Raw genomic sequence first — 20,575 nt, 5'->3', positions numbered from 1 at the left:
TTAGTGCTGTTCCCAAGTGACGGGTGCTGAAGTCATCTGTCATCATTGTCCTCTGCTTATGCTGCGATCAGCGCCAGCAGGGGACAATGTTGAGAGTAGTATTCACCTCCCGATGTTTCCAAAACCTGTAAAAATGAGAGTAGAATTTGCAGCCGTTCTTGAGATATTAATACTTTTCTTTTGTTTACAACATGTTGCCTAGGAGACTGAACACCACTGCTTTCTAGCTTGTAAGCACTGCACTGAAGCTGGCTGGGATTAAGAGGCAACACTGTGCGCTCCAGCTTCAAAGCAGTGCCTACAAGCTCAGCAGAAAAGAGCTTGTTAGCACTGCGCATGATCTGCTGTCTAGCAGTAGTGGTCGGTTTCCAAGGCAATGTGCTGTAAATAAAAAAGTGTTAATATCTGAAGAACGGATGACAATTTTAACAAGCAGTAAGTTGCAAAATTGCTCGTTGTTTCAAGCTCTATCCAACAATATCCATTTAAAAGGTGTTCCCCCTCCCATCTACATAAGTGTCCAAAACATAAATCAGGGTTTTTTTTTGTGCAAAGGGAGCCATAAATCTGCATATGTCCCCCCTTCTTTTTGGAAAGTAAATCTCAACCCGAAAAATAATTTGGACTAAAAGTATAATTTTACTTGAGATCTATGCGAACATGAAGGATGAGTGACTTACAGGTACATTTTTTTTCTTGAAGCCAGAACAAACAAAAAGGTCCGTTAAGAAAAAAATAAACAAAAACCGCCGCCTGATGCAGGCGGACGAACGTAACGAGCTAGAAAGCTCCTGGGGGTGACGTACGAACATATAACGCAGTGGATGAATGGCGCAATTCTCTTGATCATCTTCAGGGTATGGAAGACATTAACGCAGCGCCGCGGCGGAAAGATCAAGTCTTTGGACTGCAGGATGTCATGCAACAGGCACATCGCTGATGGCGGAAAACAAAACTAAGGCGTCAAAGCGGAAAACTAAACTAATAAATACAATACACAAAATATGGGCGAAAGCAACAAAAACAGCCTTAAATTGCGGTAACAGTCAAATGTGTGCAATAACCTCATCAAAAAGATATAAGGAGACATTGTGGTGAGGTGAGCAGGCACATTTTCATTGCACCGTCCCTTTAAAATACAAAAAAAAAAAAAATAATGAAATGTCCATGGTGAGAAAATAAAAAAAATAAAAAAACGCAGAAAACACAGTTGAAAGGTCGTGATAAGGATGGGACGCCCACCCTCCGTGCAGACATAGATGTTTGGCAATGTATAGGATGACATGGCCGCCGGATTAGGGCTGCATCATCTGCTGTGTGGAGGGGTTAACATGGTCAATATATCAGCTAAGATCCTCCTATCTAGTGTAAAGCAGAGGGGCCTGGTGGAGATAACATGCTGGTCTGTAGTATGGAGGCGCCTCCGGCACAATGGGGCAGGTGCACTATCGGGGGCCTGCAGCTGGGAACTTACTGCAGATATTTGCTTCTGTTTAAAGCCTTAAAGGAGAATTAGTCCGTCTAAGCCACAAGAAGCATCATATCCAGACAGGCGCCGTACTCTAGTTATTAATTGGTAAGTTTTAACCTGAAACACTGCGGCATTTAGGTGAAAACTGTATGGAAGGAGAGTCATTGAAATAAAAGAGAAAGTGTCCAGGAACTGTCCGCGCAGCGGGAGTAAGGGGGGGGGCGTGAACGAGTGGGGGGAGGGGATGGGGCGAGCATCCCGCGCGGTGGGAGTAGGGAGGGGCGAGCAGCCCGCGCGGTGGGAGTAGGGAGGGGCGAGCAGCCCGCGCGGTGGGAGTAGGGAGGGGCGAGCAGCCCGCGCGGTGGGAGTAGGGAGGGGCGAGCAGCCCGCGTGGTGGGAGTAGGGAGGGGCGAGCAGCCCGCGTGGTGGGAGTAGGAAGGGGCGAGCAGCCCGCGCGGTGGGAGTAGGAAGGGGCGAGCAGCCCGCGCGGTGGGAGTAGGAAGGGGCGAGCAGCCCGCGCGGTGGGAGTAGGAAGGGGCGAGCAGCCCGCGCGGTGGGAGTAGGGAGGGGTGCCGAACAGTCTGCACAGTGGCAGAAGGGGTGGGGTGAACAATCCACGTGGTGGAAGAAGGTGGGGGGGGGGGAGAGAACAGTCCACGCGGAGGGAGTAGGGAGAGGGGGGGGCAACAGTACAAGTGGTGGGAGTAGGGGGGTGGGGTGGGGAAGGAATCCATGCAGAGGGCAGAAAGTATTTTTGGTGTCTCCTTCTTGCCCCTACTCAACTGAAAGGCCTCTCCCCTTTCACAGACAGACAGCTGGCAAACCGCCTAGAAAGGGCCTGTAGAACAGAGGGAAACGCCTGGTGGACCCAGCTCCATCATCAAACTCTTGTTTTCTCTCAAATGCCGCAGTGAAAGCAGTGCTTTGTTATGAAGGCGCCCGTCTGTATTTCCCTCTGCCCTATGTGTGGCCAGCCTTGTTCTCCAGATGGGTTCCCTTTAAATGTGGCGGTTAAGGCGGTCCAAACAGATATGCTGAGTTATGCCCTGTGATGGGACTAAAGGGGGTGATACAAGACACCGGCATTCAGAAAAGCCCCACGTTTCATGCTCTGCGCTGGGTATAAGACCTTAGAATTTTTCCTCGGAGTGTTCCTTGAAATATTTTAACACTAATGGAAAAATCTACACGTGTGTGGTCTGTGTATAAATAGCTATGTATACACTCAGTGTAAGTGATGTCTGCATTACACAGCTGAAGGAGACATGCGTTGTGCTGCCCGTCCTCGCCATCACCCGTGTATAACCAGAACAGGGGGCACTTGGTTAATATCGGATTCCCACGCTTTGGCACAGTGGTCCGCTATGTAAGTTAGTCACAAAGAGCTTAGCTGGAGCGATGAGAACATTTACATGAAGGCTCTGTAGGGATTGGGTCATGTAAAAAAAAAACAAAATAATGAAAATTGGTGGAAAAAATAAAATGGAGGCGATAAACGCATATGAAATAAAAGCACCGAGAGCCCTTCCTAAGAATAGCAGTAGAGGAAGAAGCACGGGATGACGGTAATGACTACTAAGTTAAAGCTGTCCGCCTGGAGATAGGACGTCTGTGCAGAACAGGAATGGGTGGCGACCTTCCTTCCCTTCCAGGGTCATCCAGTATGCGAGCCCCCATAGGACAGATGCCAGAACGCTGTGTTCAGTGCTCATCAGGGCTCACTACTGTGTATTGAGAATCAGCAGATACCCCCGACCACCCCCCAGTGCCAACTTCTCATAAGGATTCCCCTTGACTTGGCTTCTTCTCACACGGGTTCCTTGTCCGCTCTGGTTAACTTCTCCTTCACCTCCAGAGGCAAAGTGTTGAACAGATCCTCCTCAACCACGAGTCCGCTGCGTTTTAGGAGGTGGCATTCCCCGAGCTCCACGGGAAGACACTCCAGTCTGTTGCCCCGCAGCTCCATCTGGGCCAGATTGGTGAGCTCTCCCACCCGGGAGGGCAGAGACTGCAGGCCATTGTTCCCTAGATTCAGTGTACGAAGTTTCTTGCACTGGAAAAGCTCCGGCGGTAGGTTCTCAATCTAAGGAGCAGAGAAATGAGTTAATTTTAAAGGGAAAGTTCTGATGCTGGTCAAATACAAAGTGGTCCAAGACCACCCAAAACCCCAATGTCCTGAATATTTGCCCCCTATGTCAGGTAAGGTCAGGTGGATTATTAAAGGGGTATTCCCGTTTTATAAAGTCATGGGTAACGCAGTAAAGGAGCAGGGTATAAAATTGACGGGGCTTGCTGGGAGGTGTAGTTTTGAAACAGGCAGAAAAGCCGCAGGACGGAAAGCCGCGCCGAAAAGCCCTATTCATTCACAAGCAGAATTTACTCTAATTACATGAAAACTACTGACTGTTCCCGGAAGGGAGAACAGGTCGGGTTATCGACTTGCCAAGTAAGAAAATATCGAACAGCTTTAATTATTAAAATCCCTTATAGAAAATGCTCCAGCTGATAAAAATAGCCAAATAATGAGACGGTTACTTTGCAGCAGTTGTATTAACGTCTATATTAAAAATCAACTGGGGGAGGAGGGCGTGGGGTACTGTGTTTTTGACTATGTAGAATGGAGCAATTTTGACATGGGTTGGGAAAGAAAGTCGTTCTACATTTTCTTTAAAAAGGGGCCTTTTTGTTTTGTAAAAAGATGGCATATTGTTAGGAAAACACCACCACTTTATGATTGGCGGACATCTGACCTCTGGGACCCATATGGATCCTGAAAAAAACAAAGAAGAAAACTAGAACTAATTTGGCATTTTCCAGCGTTACATTATGCAGTGGTATAGCGCTGTGCACAGCGGGAGGCCGCTGCGCAGTGCAGAGGTCAAAACCTGTGTGGGACCACGACTGATCATAAATTGATGGAATATCCTAGAAATATACCATCACTTTTTAAAATAGGCAAACCCCTTTAATTAGGAAATTCCTATAGACTTACCCCTTTAATTGGTATAATACTAAGCAGTGGTCTGCAGCCTGTGGCTCTCCAGCTGGAGTGTGATGGTGCGGTTGGTAGTTTTGCAACACAGGGGAACCCCTGCCCTAGAGCTACGCAGACGCCCGCTTATGGGATATAATCACACCCAACACCTGACACATAGTAACAGTTTGCCTTAAAAGAACAGGGGTGCTAATACTTGTGAATTTGGAAAGTAGAGACACTCACATGGTTGGCAGTTACAGCAAAATACTGCAAGTTCTGCAGTTGCCCAATCTCCGACGGGATGCTTGTTAGGGTGTTGTGGCTCAGGTCAAGATGGCGGAGCTTTCGGCACAAGCACAGCTGAATTGGTATTTTGTCTATCTTGTTGCGGTTGAGGTACAGGCGCTCGAGGCATGCCAGATTGCCAATCTGAATGGGGATGTAAGCGATGTGGTTGTACCAGAGCTTCAGGCAGGTCAGTCTGTGTAGGTGCTGGAAGCTGATAATCTCCTCAATGGTCTTCAAATTATTATCCTTCAGATCGATCTCCTGAAGGTTGTGAAGACTAAAAATGGAGTGAGGGATTCTCTCCAAATCACAGCGCACCAACTCCAGTTCTGCAAGGTTCACCATCTTTTTGAGACTGTTGAGGACCATCAGCTTGGTGCCCTCATTGTTGACCGAGAGCTTCTGCAGGTGGACGCCTACATCAGTCACGACCTGGGGTAATTTAGTCAGGTTACTCTTCAGTCTCAACACTTTCAATCTCTTCAACTCTCTTAGACCATCAATGACGATATATCGATTGTTTTCGGAGCTCAGGTTACCGGTTAGGTGCAGCTCCTCTAAGTTTTTTAAGCTATAGATCCATAAAGGAATCTCCTTGATGTCAGTAAATTTGATGTGCAGTGACTTTAGGTTCTCTCGGAGGAAGGCCAAAGCTGGTGCCTCAATTTTAGCAGCCGTGTGGTACAACCAGAGCTCCTTTAGCCCCAGTAGCTGGGCGATGCTAGGAGGGATGGTGACATCTGGTATAAGTTCTAGTTTCAAGACTTCCAGCTCGACCAGGTCAAACACTGTGTCGGGGATACCGCTCAACATAAAAAGGTGCAGCTCCAGCTTGTCCTGGGAGTTCTTGGTGATCCTCTGCCGTAGTTTATCCAATGTCCACTCATGATTGAGATTCAGCTGTCTCAGTTTATTCTCGCTGACTTCCGACAAAAAGACGGCAAAACGCTTCGAGTAGAGCGGATCGTACTGGTCTATGAGATGCAGCATAAAGGCAAAGTCGTTCTTCACGTCCGGGATATCGCTGTAGCTGCTCTCCTCTCGGATGGACTCGAAGGAATATTTTTTTAAGGACCGTCTCAGCATCCACCAGAGTGTGTAGACGCAGACGAGTCCATAAAAGCCCACCAGGCTGATGTAGAAAGAGGCTAAGATTTTGAAGAGTGTGGCCAGTGGATGAGCGCAACGATACATTCGATAGCCAGTGAGGCTTTCAATGTCCACCTTGCAGTCCACGTCAAAAGTAATGCTGCTGACATAATACACAGTGTAGCAGAGGATCAGAATAAACTTGATGACTTTGATGATTGTCTGCCGCATGTAGAGCCTGTATACTATATCACCCTCTTCTACGTGAGTTCTGAACTTCTTCACCTTCTCGAACAAGGCTTTGGCCTGCTCGCCCTCCTTTTTATCCAAGACGCCGGTCTCCGTTCTATCGACAATCCCCTGTTCCACCCTGGACTTACTTCTTTGAAGCATGGGCACGGTGGCTTCTACATCTTCGCTGGCTGTAGAAGACTTCTTGTCCACCGAGCCGTTCATCTTTCCTCCGGCAGGCTTAGTATCGCTTTCTTCCACCACGGTTTCGGACAGGGCCCGAGTTGTCCATGGTGAATCAAAACATTTGAGAAGGATGGATACAAAATGTTCCAACTTGGAGCTGGTGCGGGGAAACTTAAACCAGAAGTTACTACAGGCCAAGAAGATCAACGTGTGCAATAATACGAGGTAAGGAAAGTACTTGGCGAACCAGTGCAGCCGGTTCTCATAGCACACGGCATCAACATAGTTATACTGATGTCTATCCAAGTCGTATTTGATGCCAGTCGGGCCGAGTCCGGGAGGTGGTCCCAGGCTACTGTTGGTGTACTCCGGTTCGGGAGCTGTCCAGGCACGGTACGAATCATTACAGCTGTCATGGGTGACCCATTTACAAGGCAGGCAGATCATCTTATCCTGTGTGACCTGCAGGGTTCCCCCAAACACTGCTATCATCAGCATGACTATGGAGATGTAGTCTGTGAAGACATCCCACCATGGTTTCAAGATGCGATAAGCCGGTTGCGTGTCTGCAAAATACCGTAGCTCCGTTACAGGGATCATGGCTCACCTGGAAACAAGCACAGAACAGGTTTCAGTACAATCCCTGAGAAACCTGACATCTAATTATACCAGCAGGGGACAGGTGAGGACATTACACAAGGGGATGGGATTAGAAATGATACAAAGGTTATTAAAAAGGGAAAGTAAAACTAATGCGTCACACACTTTCGGAAATTTTAGTTGGCTAATCTACATATAACAAGCGTCTCAGACCACTCTGATCTCATACAGCCCCTCTAAAAAGTGAGAGGGGTCACTTGCCATTAATATGTATTTTTTTGTAGCCATGTGTAAATGCCGCTGTTCTTGAGATCTTCTCATATCTCAAGATTAGAGAGGCGCAGGAACAAAAGAAAAACAGCGCCGGATTCAGAAGAATGGCGGCATTTACACCGGGTAAAAAAAATAATATATTATATATATATATTATATATATATATATATGGGAAGTGACAGGTCCCCTTTAAACATCTATTTTAATCCACAAAAGAAATAAAATGACAGACGCCGTTTAGGAGATAGCGAACAGAAAACCACAAACTGGGGCTGGAAATTAAAACCTATTGTCAAGGGAGCCTCATCTTCTCTTAACCCCTACATTACTAAAGTGTAATTCTCAAAAAGCCAGTCACATGGATGCAGCGCTACTCACACGACTTACAAAAGGCTCAGTCGGATCAGCAAGCATGTAGAAAAAAGAGGCCAAGCCACCTGTGTTATTGAGTGCATGTGTATGGCCAGGGGTGGGGGTCAGGAAAGACAACAAACAAGGACAAGCGTTTGGCCGACACCCATCTGATATGTATGGCTAGCTTTAAGCCTGCTTTTTTTCCTTTTTTTTTTTTTTTATTCTTAATAAAGACAGCACCACATCTGTCCACAGTCTGTGTCTGGTATTGCAGCGCCTCTCTATTGAAGTCCATAGCCCTAAAATGCAATATCAGAAAAAAATTGACACATTATTTTCCGAACCTGGACAGCCTTTTGAAATGGGATGGATCCAGGTTTGTGCTTGATCTTTACTAGCAAGACACGCTTGGATTGGTAGTTCTTCACCCAGTATACGCAATATATTAACAAGGTAATAGAAAACCCAGGGTATATTATTACAGACACTTATTAACCCTCGGAGGATTCTCTGCAGCTCCAGATGTCGCAGTGACGTGCAGGGCTGGGTTAATAAGATGCATTTCCTACACACTCGGGGCATGCACGCTGATTCATTCCAGCAGAAGGTCACCTTTCACATGGAGAAGCCACCAACAAAAATAGCGTGAGCGTCCTCAGAATACATTTACAAGCATCACCCACCGCAGCATCTACCAATATACAGTTAGAACTACGCAACGACTGCAGAACCAAGATTTTTATGGCAATCATTGGTGCTACCAAATCATCAGTTCTTGTAATTTAAGAAATTGTTATTCATTAAAAGGTTATTCCCAATATTAAAATATATCACCTAGCCAAAAGTTAGGTCGGGGGTCTGACTTCTGGAACTCTCTCCCATACCGAGAACAGGTTCTGAAATACCAGTATGAAATGAGCCTCTGCCACCACTTCATTCATTCTGTATGGGGAAAAAGCCAAGTGCTAGGCCATCAACAGAAGTCCCACAAAGCAATAAATGGAACGGCGTGCATGACAGGCAGGAATAGAGCGGTGGCCACACATGTACGCCACCACTCCATTCATTGTCTATGGAACTGCAAGAGAAAACGCTCTGCTTTTTCTCTGTAGTCCCATATTGAATGAATGGAACGGTGGCATGTATGGCCACCACTCCAGCCCAACAGGATATGCACGCCACTGTTCCATTCTTTTCTCTGCTGGTGATGGCCTAGAACAGCTCTTGGCTTCCCCCCCCATTCCCCATTAAGAACAAATGGAGTGGTGGCTGGATATTCTGACCCAACATTTCCGAGCCCACTCTCGGGATCAGTGATCAGACTCCCACATATTTATTCTCTGGACAGATGATAACAATTAAAGGATTTTTCCAACATTAAAAGTTAATTGACGTTGGTTCTCTCTTTTTTCATAAAGAGTCATCGTCGGTATAAAATGGACCGACTCCTAAAATATATAATAAATTGGGTTCAATGCAGTTTGTGGGGAATATTTTTCATAAGAATTTGGGAAAGTTATGAAATGTCCTATAAATGTCTGTCCTATTCCTGATCAAAGGGTCTAGACTTTTAGCTGAGATGAATCTGTGCTACAGTAAATTCATCACTTCCGAGCTACCTGTTTTCCATCTATCTCCATCCTCCACTTTCTTGATTGACAGGTCTGGCATTATAGGAGCCAGACAAAGAGAGATAGATGGAAAACAAGTAGTTGAACTGCTCGGCCACGTCAAGGGTGCACCAACCGCTAGTGCTTGGTTTGAACAGTCAACTTATGTTAACAGACTCTCTTTAAGATGGCCATAAACAAAAGATTATAATAATTTGTTACAATCCTACTGGTAACTAATACAACCAAGAACATAACCGACTGAATTATCAGATAAATTGTATAAATAAAAAAAATATATATATAAATGCTATGCCCTTATGCAAAATCGCAAATGATCATCCAATCATACCATACTTGTCAATAACCAAAAGTTTCTAATACAACTCATTTCACTTTTTCCCAGAATGTCTGCCATCACATAACTTACTTTTGAGCTATTGCGCCTTTTCGCTGCGTATTATTAGGGCAGGCAACAGCCAGCCCCACTGGGCCTTCTCCTAAGCTATTTTTTGGCTGCACTGACTTTTACGGCGGCACGCTTACAGAAGAAAGTCAAACAGTGATGACGATCTGGTCGAAGGACGCTGTACTGGGAGCTGACAAGCACAGTATGAGCTGAGCTTCCTCTGCCAGAACTATGGATTCAGCCCGAACCAGTCACAAAACACATAAAAAAGTGACGCAGATTAAGAGAAAAGAAATCAAAGTCCACACACACAATAAGACAGCAGACGTCTTCCAGTGCTGGGTGTGCGGCCAAGAATTCGCTTCTCATAAATGATTACTGGCAGTCCGAGCCCTGGCCGGGCCCCAACCTGAGCGTCAGGACCAAACATGGCACAGTATCTGTCTGCCCGAATCAGGGAGGGGGCGTATTGTAGTAAGGGGTTACCTATGATGCACAAAACAACCCTATGGTTCAGTGTTCGGATGACGCCATACCCTGCTTACCCATGTAGCTCATGTGTTTGGAGGCTGGCTGACAACCACGTGGGAACTATAATGGTGGCTAATAGTGGTTGTCACCATAGGAACCCAATATTCTGTGGTATCTACAGTGATGGAGCTCAACACAGACATGAAACCACTCTGGAGTAATGTCGCCTTTTACTCCTTCCCGACAAGGCAATGTTTAATTTTTGCACTTTTTTTTCCTCCCCTTCTTCCAAAAGCCAACTATTTTTATTTTTCTGCTGACATAGCCATAGGAGGGCTTGTTTATTTCTTTTCACGTGGCAAGCTGTAATTTAATATTTTATTAATATCATTTTGGCATCCATAAAATGCTTTAATAATTTTTTTATTGCATTTTTTGGGAGAGTTGTGGCGACCGAAAAACAGCAATTTTGAGTTTATTTTTCTTTCCTTATTTATTTCATTGTAAAGGACACTGAATAAATAATATTTTCCTACATCAGACTTTTAAGGCCACGGCATAGCAAATATGTTTATTTATTTTTCTTTATTTTTGAACAAGATAAAGGGGGTGATTGAAACGTTTTTATTTCTTTTCCTTCATTTTTTTGGTCTCTCCAGGGCTTATTTGACTGATAGTAGTACATAGAGAAATTGCGATCATGGGAGTACAAAGATGGCGGCTAGTAGGCCCCTGGATGTGTAGGACAGAAGCAGGTGTCGGCCATACACCCGCACCTGGCGTACCAGGACGTCCTATGTCAGGATAGTTTAAAGAGTATTCGCCCGGTCTATTTATTAGAAGGAGCCATACACTTTAGATAAATGTCAGCCCGATCCTTCTCACTGAATGAAGAGGGTCAGAAGACCCCACACATTAGATGGCGCCCTGTCTTGCTGACATTGCCGGGTTCGGCCTATTAATCTAATGTGTACGGCCTACAGTTGCCCATAGCAACCAGACTCCAGCTCTCATTATTCAGAGGCCCAGTGGAAAATGAGAGCAGAAACCTGATTGGTTGCTAAGGACCTCGGCTCCACTTCTCCCTAACAACATTTCTGAAATATGTCTTACAGAATATTCTTTATGTACAGATATAACCATGTAAGACAGATCAGGTGGGGTTTACTACCCCGTGACATGTGAGCCCTGCGAGTCTTCTACCAAGAAACGTGTGAGGAAAGTCGCCATCCCGGCCTTAGTAACAAAAATAGAAAAAAAAACAAAAACATTTTTTAATGTAAATTTAAATATGAAAAAAATAATTTAGAAAAAAATAGAAAATTTTTCAAAAATAATATATTTTTTTTAATGGAAAAAAAAATTATAAATATATTTCGCCAATAATAAAAGAAAAAAAAAGTAAAATAATAAAAAAAATACTTTGTACTCTAAGGCAACCTCATTAGCTCACCTAAAATCTACGCAAACATAAACCAATCCCCAAAAGCGATGCAATGGAAAAAATAAAAAAGCGAAAGAAAACACCTGCTTGTCAGGACGTTTCTCCGAGCTCCTGAAACAGGCAGACTGAAAAAAAACAGAAGGCCCTCCCTGAGGGTGACATTTTTTTGGGTGGGGGCAGGGCGGCAGCAACCCATCTTAAAGCAACCTGCTCCCTCGTACACTCAGCCTCATACGCAGATGTGTGGCTGCTGAGTTCGGACCAGGAGACCCGTGGCCGGTCTGGACATTGTGGTGCGCACTCGGACCGTGAATTTCGGATGCGTGAAATCGGCCTAAAACTGCCACACAGACGATCAATAGCGGAGGGACCGCCAGCTTCCTTCCCTTGGAGGACTCTCCAATCCTTCTCATACACACTCAGTTTCTCCTAGAGCGCATGTATTTTCATTGGGAAAAAATGAAAGGTGCTGCCAGCCACCTCTGTATCCCTGGACAAGATAAACACTCAGTATCCCAATAAAGCATTACCGCCAACCATCTTAGTAATAGCTAATATATATATATATATATATATATACATACATACTAGATGGTGGCCCGATTCTAACGCATCGGGTATTCTAGAATATGTATGCGGCAGACCGGGCGCAATCAGCAGAGCGGTGTTTAAATTTAGCGCCAAAATCGCTGATTGGTCGCGGTCGGCGGCCGCGACCATTCAGCAGAGCAGTGTTTAAATTTGGCGGCAATAATGCTGATTAGTCGCGGCCGGCAATTTGGCTCCAACAATGCTGATTAGTCGCGGTTAGTCGCGGCCGGCAACCGCGACCAATCAGCAGAGCGGGGTTTAAATTTGACACCAATAATGCTGATTAGTCGCGGCCGGCAACCGCGACCAATCAGCAGAGTGTTGTTTAAATTTGGCGCCAAGCTCGCTGATTGGTCGCGTCTGGCGTCCGCGACCAATCAGCACAGCAGTTTTTAAATGTGGCGGCAAGATCGGTGATTGGTCGCGGGCAGCGGCCGCGACCAATCAGCAGAGCGGTGTTTAACTTTAGCGCCAAGATCACTGATTGGTCGCGTGCGGAGAGCGCGACCAATCAGCGAATCATATTGTTGAGGACCGGGGAGCGGAATCGTATTAGTGAGGACCGGGGAGCGCCGCTGCCTGTGCGGATACTTCTGCTGCGAGAAGCCGGGAGATGAGCGACTGCTCGCAGCAAAAGTATCCCGACCCGCAGCGCCGCTCCCCGGTCCTCCCTTGACACCCTAGCCGCTGATGTCCCCACAGTATCCGCATGGTGTTACAAAGGTCCGGACATTTGTGTTAAAAATCGCTGATTGGTCGCCGAAGCTGGGCGCGACCAATCACCGATTTTGGCGCCACATTTAAATAGCGTCGGCGACCAATCAGCGATTTTTAAGACAAATGTCCGAACCTTTGTAACACCATGCTGATACTGTGGGGACATCAGCGGCTAGGGTGTCAAGGGAGGACCGGGGAGCGGCGCTGCGGGTCGGGATACTTCTACTGCGAGCAGTCGCTCATCTCCCGGCTTCTCGCAGCAGAAGTATCCGCACAGGCAGCGGCGCTGACATCCATGCGGCTAGGGTGTGAAGGGAGGACCGGGGAGCGGCGCTGACATCCAATTGGTCGCGGCCGCTATTTAAATGTGCCGCACAAATCGGTGATTGGTCGCGGTCTTGGCCCGCGACCAATCACTGATCTTGCCGCAAAAGTTAAACACTACTGTGCTGATTGGTCGCGGACGCTGCCCGCGACCAATCACCGATTTGGGTGCCAAATTTAAATATCGGTCGCGACCAATCACCGATCTTGGCTCCACATTTAAACACCGACATTTAAACTCCCGACTGCATCGCCGCTGAGCTCCGTCCCGCAGATGAGCCGCTAACGGCCGCCATCTTTTTTCAGAAATCCCGTGGCGCTGATTGGCCGCTGCCGGACCAATGAGCGACGCAGGATTTCCAGGACAGACAGACAGACAGACGGGATAAGACAATTATATAGTAGATCACTGCTGCTCAGCGCCACATAAACGCCTTTCATGAGCTTTGCGTGGCACCGATGAGCCAGCAGCGGGGCAGGAGGGACATTCCCCAGGTCAGTGAGCAGAGTGAATAAAGAACCATTTAAACACTGCGGCCAAACGCTGACAGAGGCATTTAATAGGAACAATCGCCAATTACATCTCAGAAAAAGGCGGCACAAATCAAATTTTTCTTTTTAACAAAATTCAGATTTTTTTTTCTTTTTTACCCACAAGCTAATAATGAAACCCAAAGAATCAGTTTAGAAATTGCATTCTTTTTCACAATTTTTTCCCCTGTTTTCCAGTACCTTGTACTGTGAATACATTCAGAACTGTATCCCGCAAAAGAAAAAAAAAACAACTGACTCTTGGAATTGAGGGAAAAAAAACAACCCAAACAAACCAGTCCACTCATGGAAGGGTTAATGGGATTATTATGTAGGCCCCACTGGATGGACCCCAATCAGATTTTCATAACATACCCTATTAATGTATTAGAGCAAATAGTAGCCTTATTAGAACATTATGTACAATAATTAAATGTCCACATCTGGGAACAATTTAGTTTCTTCCTTAGATGCATGTAAAATCATTCTTGCTATGGTTATTAAACTTTTTGTACCATTTACTTTTTATGGCCTCTTTGTTGCACTGTCTATTGCTGGTCGCAGAATGAGTTAACTGAGGATCCACCAGTGAGCTCCAACCTTACAGGAGTGTTTGTAACTCTTCCCTGTGTTTTTTTGAGCTCCTCTCAGCTGATTTATGACCTCACGTCACATCAAAGTTAAATGTGCACTGAAACAAAGAGCCTGGAAAAGCCAAACGGTGCAACATTTTTAATAAAAACCAATAGTAAAAATGATCATTAGCCCCACATACATGCATTTAAAAAAAAAATTCCAAAGCGTTGACAACCCATTCAAATGTGCTCTGCCGCAATATTAGACACTGTTGTACAGAGCGCTGGCAGGAACCAAAGGTGTGTTTGGGCTAGCTGGCAGCAGTACAATGGTAACTCAGCCCTGGCACTGAATGGCAGGGCGGGCGTGGTGTCTGTGCACCGCTGAGTCAGCGGCAAACATGGAGAAATACCCAGATCTAAAAGTAGAACAGCGGCTCTCAGCAGCCAGTCAGGATGCTTCTCTTAAATTGTAACCTGCATGAGGAAAATAAGAGCTGGTTTGTGATTGGTTGCTGTGTGATTACAGGTGCAGGTACTCACCTTGGGATACTGGCAATGCTATCTGTGCTCTGATGGAGTGTGAAACAACAAGTGCAATGTATGACTGATAAAGCAACAGTGGCAGGTCCCCAACTCCATGGGAGCAGCTACACCTGAAAAAAGAGAGTAAAAATTAAAGGGGTTCTCCTGGGTCCCCCACTAATGCCTCCGTATCAATGTTACGGGCACTGTGTATATGCCCCCTGGTGCAGGTTCACCAAAACACCCCTTTTAAACACCCTATTGGAAAATATCTTCATAAGGATTGGCCAATGAAAAACAGCAGGGGTGATGAATGTATGATCACTGGGGGTCCCATCAATCACCAGATCAAGGGTCCTGTGCAGTGGTTGTGAATGCATATACACCAGGGCTTGGACCCCCATACAAGTGATTGGCTGGACCCCCAGTGTCTTAAAGAAGAACCCAAGACAATATAACCTCTGGAGGATCCATCACATGTAATACTGAGCTCTCCCTATGGAGGCGCTGGTAGCTTCCCCTAGAAGTAAGTGATCCGTGACGGGTCCTGTCTGATCTGAGCAATATTGTGGCTTCCACTACTAACTTTGGTAATGAGCTGCTGACACAGCTGCAGAGCTCGCTACCATGTATCACAGCTCTCCATTGTAAGGAGCCGTGCACCTGTGTCAGCAGGATCAGGGATAGAAATGGTTCTGTGCACGGAGAGCAAGCAGCGATCTGGAAAATGGTGAGGAATTAAAATAAGTAAAATATAGAACGATGTGCAACTATTTATCATACAAAAGGCAGATTTACTAACATTGGAGAAATAGAGAGGGGGCATAGCGCCTGGTTGTGGGCATGATATCCCCTGATAAAGTGCACAAATAAGCCATCGGGCATTCAGGTGGTACATGAAAGTGTGTGATATAATATACTAACCTGGGAGAGATAGATATAGGAGGAAGAAGCAGATATAGTAGGTACAATAGATAAACAAGTAGGAAGATACAGCAGATAGAAACAATAGAAAGATACAATAGTTATATATACAAGAATTACATGGACAGATACAGTAGAGATCGATACAGAAGACTGAACATTAGAAAGATACAGCAGATATAGGAAATTATATAGATATATACAGCAGAAATGGTGGCTATATAGTCTGCAGATTGAAAGATACAGCAGATACATATAGTAGATAGATACAATAGAAAGATTGATACAGTAGAGTATATAGAAAGATACAGCACAGATATACAACAGACAATATTGTGGCTAGAGATTAAATAGTAAACAGATTACAAAATCCAGCAGATATATAGAAGGACAGATACAGCGGAGAGATTAGATCGGCAGCAGATGAGCGGAGAGTAAATAGATGGAAACAGAAATACAGCAGATAGTGGACAGATGGACACAGCATATATACAGTATATACAGTACACAGCATATATACAGTATACACAGCACACAGCATATATACAGTATATACAGCACACAGCATACATACAGTATATACAGCACACAGCATATATACAGTATATACAGCACACAGCATATATACAGCACACAGCATATATACAGCACACAGCATATATACAGTATATACAGCACACAGCATATATACAGCACACAGCATATATACAGTATATACAGCACACAGTATACATACAGTATATACAGCACACAGCATATATACAGTATATACAGCACACAGCATATATACAGCACACAGCATATATACAGTATACACAGCACACAGCATATATACAGCACACAGCATATATACAGTATATACAGCACACAGCATATATACAGCACACAGCATATATACAGTATATACAGCACACAGCATATATACAGCACACAGCATATATACAGTATATACAGCACACAGTATATATACAGTATATACAGCACACAGCATATATACAGTATATACAGCACACAGCATATATACAGCACACAGCATGTATACAGTATATACAGCACACAGCATATATACAGTATATACAGCACACAGCATATATACAGTATACACAGCACACAGCATATATACAGCACACAGCATATATACAGCACACAGCATATATACAGTATACACAGCACACAGCATATATACAGCACACAGCATATATACAGTATATACAGCACACAGCATATATACAGCACACAGCATATATACAGTATACACAGCACACAGCATATATACAGCACACAGCATATATACAGTATATACAGCACACAGCATACATACAGTATATACAGCACACAGCATACATACAGCACACAGCATATATACAGCACACAGCATATATACAGTATATACAGCACACAGCATATATACAGTATACACAGCACACAGCATATATACAGTATATACAGCACACAGCATATATACAGTATATACAGCACACAGCACACACAGTATATACAGCACACAGCATACATACAGTATATACAGCACACAGATGGACACCGTATATATATAGTATACACAGTATATAGAGCACACATACAGTATATACAGCACACAGATGGACACCGTATATATATAATATATAGAGCACACATACAGTATATACAGCACACAGATGGACACCGTATATATATAGTATATAGAGCACACATACAGTATATACAGCACACAGATGGACACCGTATATATATATAGTATATAGAGCACACATACAGTATATACAGCACACAGATGGACACCGTATATATATAATATATAGAGCACACATACAGTATATACAGCACACAGATGGACACCGTATATATATAATATATAGAGCACACATACAGTATATACAGCACACAGATGGACACCGTATATATATAGTATATAGAGCACACATACAGTATATACAGCACAGATGGACACCGTATATATATAGTATATAGAGCACACATACAGTATATACAGCACACAGATGGACACCGTATATATATAGTATATACAGTATATAGAGCACACATACAGTATATACAGCACACAGATGGACACCGTATATATATATAGTATATAGAGCACACATACAGTATATACAGCACACAGATGGACACCGTATATATATAGTATATAGAGCACACATACAGTATATACAGCACACAGATGGACACCGTATATATATATATAGTATATAGAGCACACATACAGTATATACAGCACACAGATGGACACCGTATATATATAGTATATAGAGCACACATACAGTATATACAGCACACAGATGGACACCGTATATATATAGTATATAGAGCACACATACAGTATATACAGCACACAGATGGACACCGTATATATATAGTATATAGAGCACACATACAGTATATACAGCACACAGATGGACACCGTATATATATAGTATATAGAGCACACATACAGTATATACAGCACACAGATGGACACCGTATATATATAGTATATAGAGCACACATACAGTATATACAGCACACAGATGGACACCGTATATATATAGTATATAGAGCACACATACAGTATATACAGCACACAGATGGACACCGTATATATATAGTATATAGAGCACACATACAGTATATACAGCACACAGATGGACACCGTATATATATAGTATATAGAGCACACATACAGTATATACAGCACACAGATGGACACCGTATATATATAGTATATAGAGCACACATACAGTATATACAGCACACAGATGGACACCGTATATATATAGTATATAGAGCACACATACAGTATATACAGCACACAGATGGACACCGTATATATATAGTATATAGAGCACACATACAGTATATACAGCACACAGATGGACACCGTATATATATAGTATATAGAGCACACATACAGTATATACAGCACACAGATGGACACCGTATATATATAGTATATAGAGCACACATACAGTATATACAGCACACAGATGGACACCGTATATATATAGTATATAGAGCACACATACAGTATATACAGCACACAGATGGACACCGTATATATATAGTATATAGAGCACACATACAGTATATACAGCACACAGATGGACACCGTATATATATAGTATATAGAGCACACATACAGTATATACAGCACACAGATGGACACCGTATATATATATAGTATATAGCGCACACATACAGTATATACAGCACACAGATGGACACCGTATATATATAGTATATAGAGCACACATACAGTATATACAGCACACAGATGGACACTGTATATATAGTATATAGAGCACACATACAGTATATACAGCACACAGATGGACACCGTATATATATAGTATACACAGTATATAGAGCACACATACAGTATATACAGCACACAGATGGACACCGTATATATAGTATATAGAGCACACATACAGTATATACAGCACACAGATGGACACCGTATATATAGTATATAGAGCACACATACAGTATATACAGCACACAGATGGACACCGTATATATATAGTATATAGAGCACACATACAGTATATACAGCACACAGATGGACACTGTATATATAGTATATAGAGCACACACAGTATATACAGCACACAGATGGACACTGTATATATAGTATATAGAGCACACATACAGTATATACAGCACACAGATGGACACCGTATATATAGTATATAGAGCACATATACAGTATATACAGCACACAGATGGACACCGTATATATATAGTATATAGAGCACACATACAGTATATACAGCACACAGATGGACACCGTATATATATAGTATATAGAGCACACATACAGTATATACAGCACACAGTTGGACACCGTATATATATAGTATATAGAGCACACATACAGTATATACAGCACACAGATGGACACCGTATATATATAGTATATAGAGCACACATACAGTATATACAGCACACAGATGGACACCATATATATATATATATATATATATATATATATATAGTATATAGAGCACACATACAGTATATATAGCACACAGATGGACACCGTATATATATATATAGTATACACAGTATATAGAGCACACATACAGTATATACAGCACACAGATGGACACCGTATATATATATAGTATATAGAGCACACATACAGTATATACAGCACACAGATGGACACCGTATATATATAGTATACACAGTATATAGAGCACACATAGAGTATATACAGCACACAGATGGACACCGTATATATATAGTATATAGAGCACACATACAGTATATACAGCACACAGATGGACACCGTATATATATAGTATATAGAGCACACATACAGTATATACAGCACACAGATGGACACCGTATATATATAGTATACACAGTATATAGAGCACACATACAGTATATACAGCACACAGATGGACACCGTATATATATAGTATACACAGTATATAGAGCACACATACAGTATATACAGCACACAGATGGACACCGTATATATATATAGTATACACAGTATATAGAGCACACATACAGTATATACAGCACACAGATGGACACCGTATATATACAGTATATAGAGCACACATACAGTATATACAGCACACAGATGGACACCGTATATATACTATATAGAGCACACATACAGTATATACAGCACACAGATGGACACCGTATATATATAGTATATAGAGCACACATACAGTATATACAGCACACAGATGGACACCGTATATATATAGTATATAGAGCACACATACAGTATATACAGCACACAGATGGACACCGTATATATATAGTATATAGAGCACACATACAGTATATACAGCACACAGATGGACACCGTATATATATAGTATATAGAGCACACATACAGTATATACAGCACACAGATGGACACCGTATATATATAGTATATAGAGCACACATACAGTATATACAGCACACAGATGGACACCGTATATATTTAGTATACACAGTATATAGAGCACACATA

The 20,575-nt window shown here is 43.3% G+C and overlaps 2 protein-coding genes across 2 annotated transcripts in view; both read right to left on the bottom strand.

Moving 5' to 3' along the window:
• Window positions 1-14,792, bottom strand: part of PHYHD1 (phytanoyl-CoA dioxygenase domain containing 1) — a 40,578-nt gene extending 25,786 nt beyond the window's left edge. Inside the window, exon 1 of the mRNA XM_073640060.1 lies at window positions 14,686-14,792. The gene's annotated coding sequence lies outside the window, so the exon portion shown is untranslated. The remainder of the gene's footprint in view (window positions 1-14,685) is intronic.
• LRRC8A (leucine rich repeat containing 8 VRAC subunit A) lies at window positions 620-14,802 on the bottom strand. Its single transcript, XM_073640050.1, has 3 exons — window positions 14,686-14,802; window positions 4,692-6,849; window positions 620-3,554 (listed from the first exon to the last, which is right to left on the bottom strand). Exons 2-3 carry the CDS (start codon window positions 6,840-6,842, stop codon window positions 3,279-3,281), a joined length of 2,427 nt encoding a protein of 808 aa, XP_073496151.1. The 5' UTR covers window positions 6,843-6,849; window positions 14,686-14,802; the 3' UTR covers window positions 620-3,278.
• Window positions 14,803-20,575: the final 5,773 nt, after the last annotated feature.

Source organism: Phyllobates terribilis, unplaced genomic scaffold (genome assembly GCF_046119375.1).
Source record: "Phyllobates terribilis strain yellow unplaced genomic scaffold, ASM4611937v1 Scaffold_7__3_contigs__length_470593459, whole genome shotgun sequence".
Classification (NCBI taxonomy): Eukaryota; Metazoa; Chordata; class Amphibia; order Anura; family Dendrobatidae; genus Phyllobates; species Phyllobates terribilis.
The sequence above is the reverse complement of the archived record's forward strand: the minus strand, read 5'-3'. Positions and strand labels throughout refer to the sequence as shown.

What these genes read in the sequence shown, in the direction of transcription:
- LRRC8A (XM_073640050.1), bottom strand. Translation starts at nt 6,842, where the DNA reads ATGATCCCTGTAACGGAGCTACGGTATTTTGCAGACACGCAACCGGCT. An exon ending in TTGCTGTAACTGCCAACCAT is followed by an intron (nt 3,555 to 4,691) that starts GTGAGTGTCTCT and finishes TCTGCTCCTTAG; the next exon opens with ATTGAGAACCTACCGCCGGA.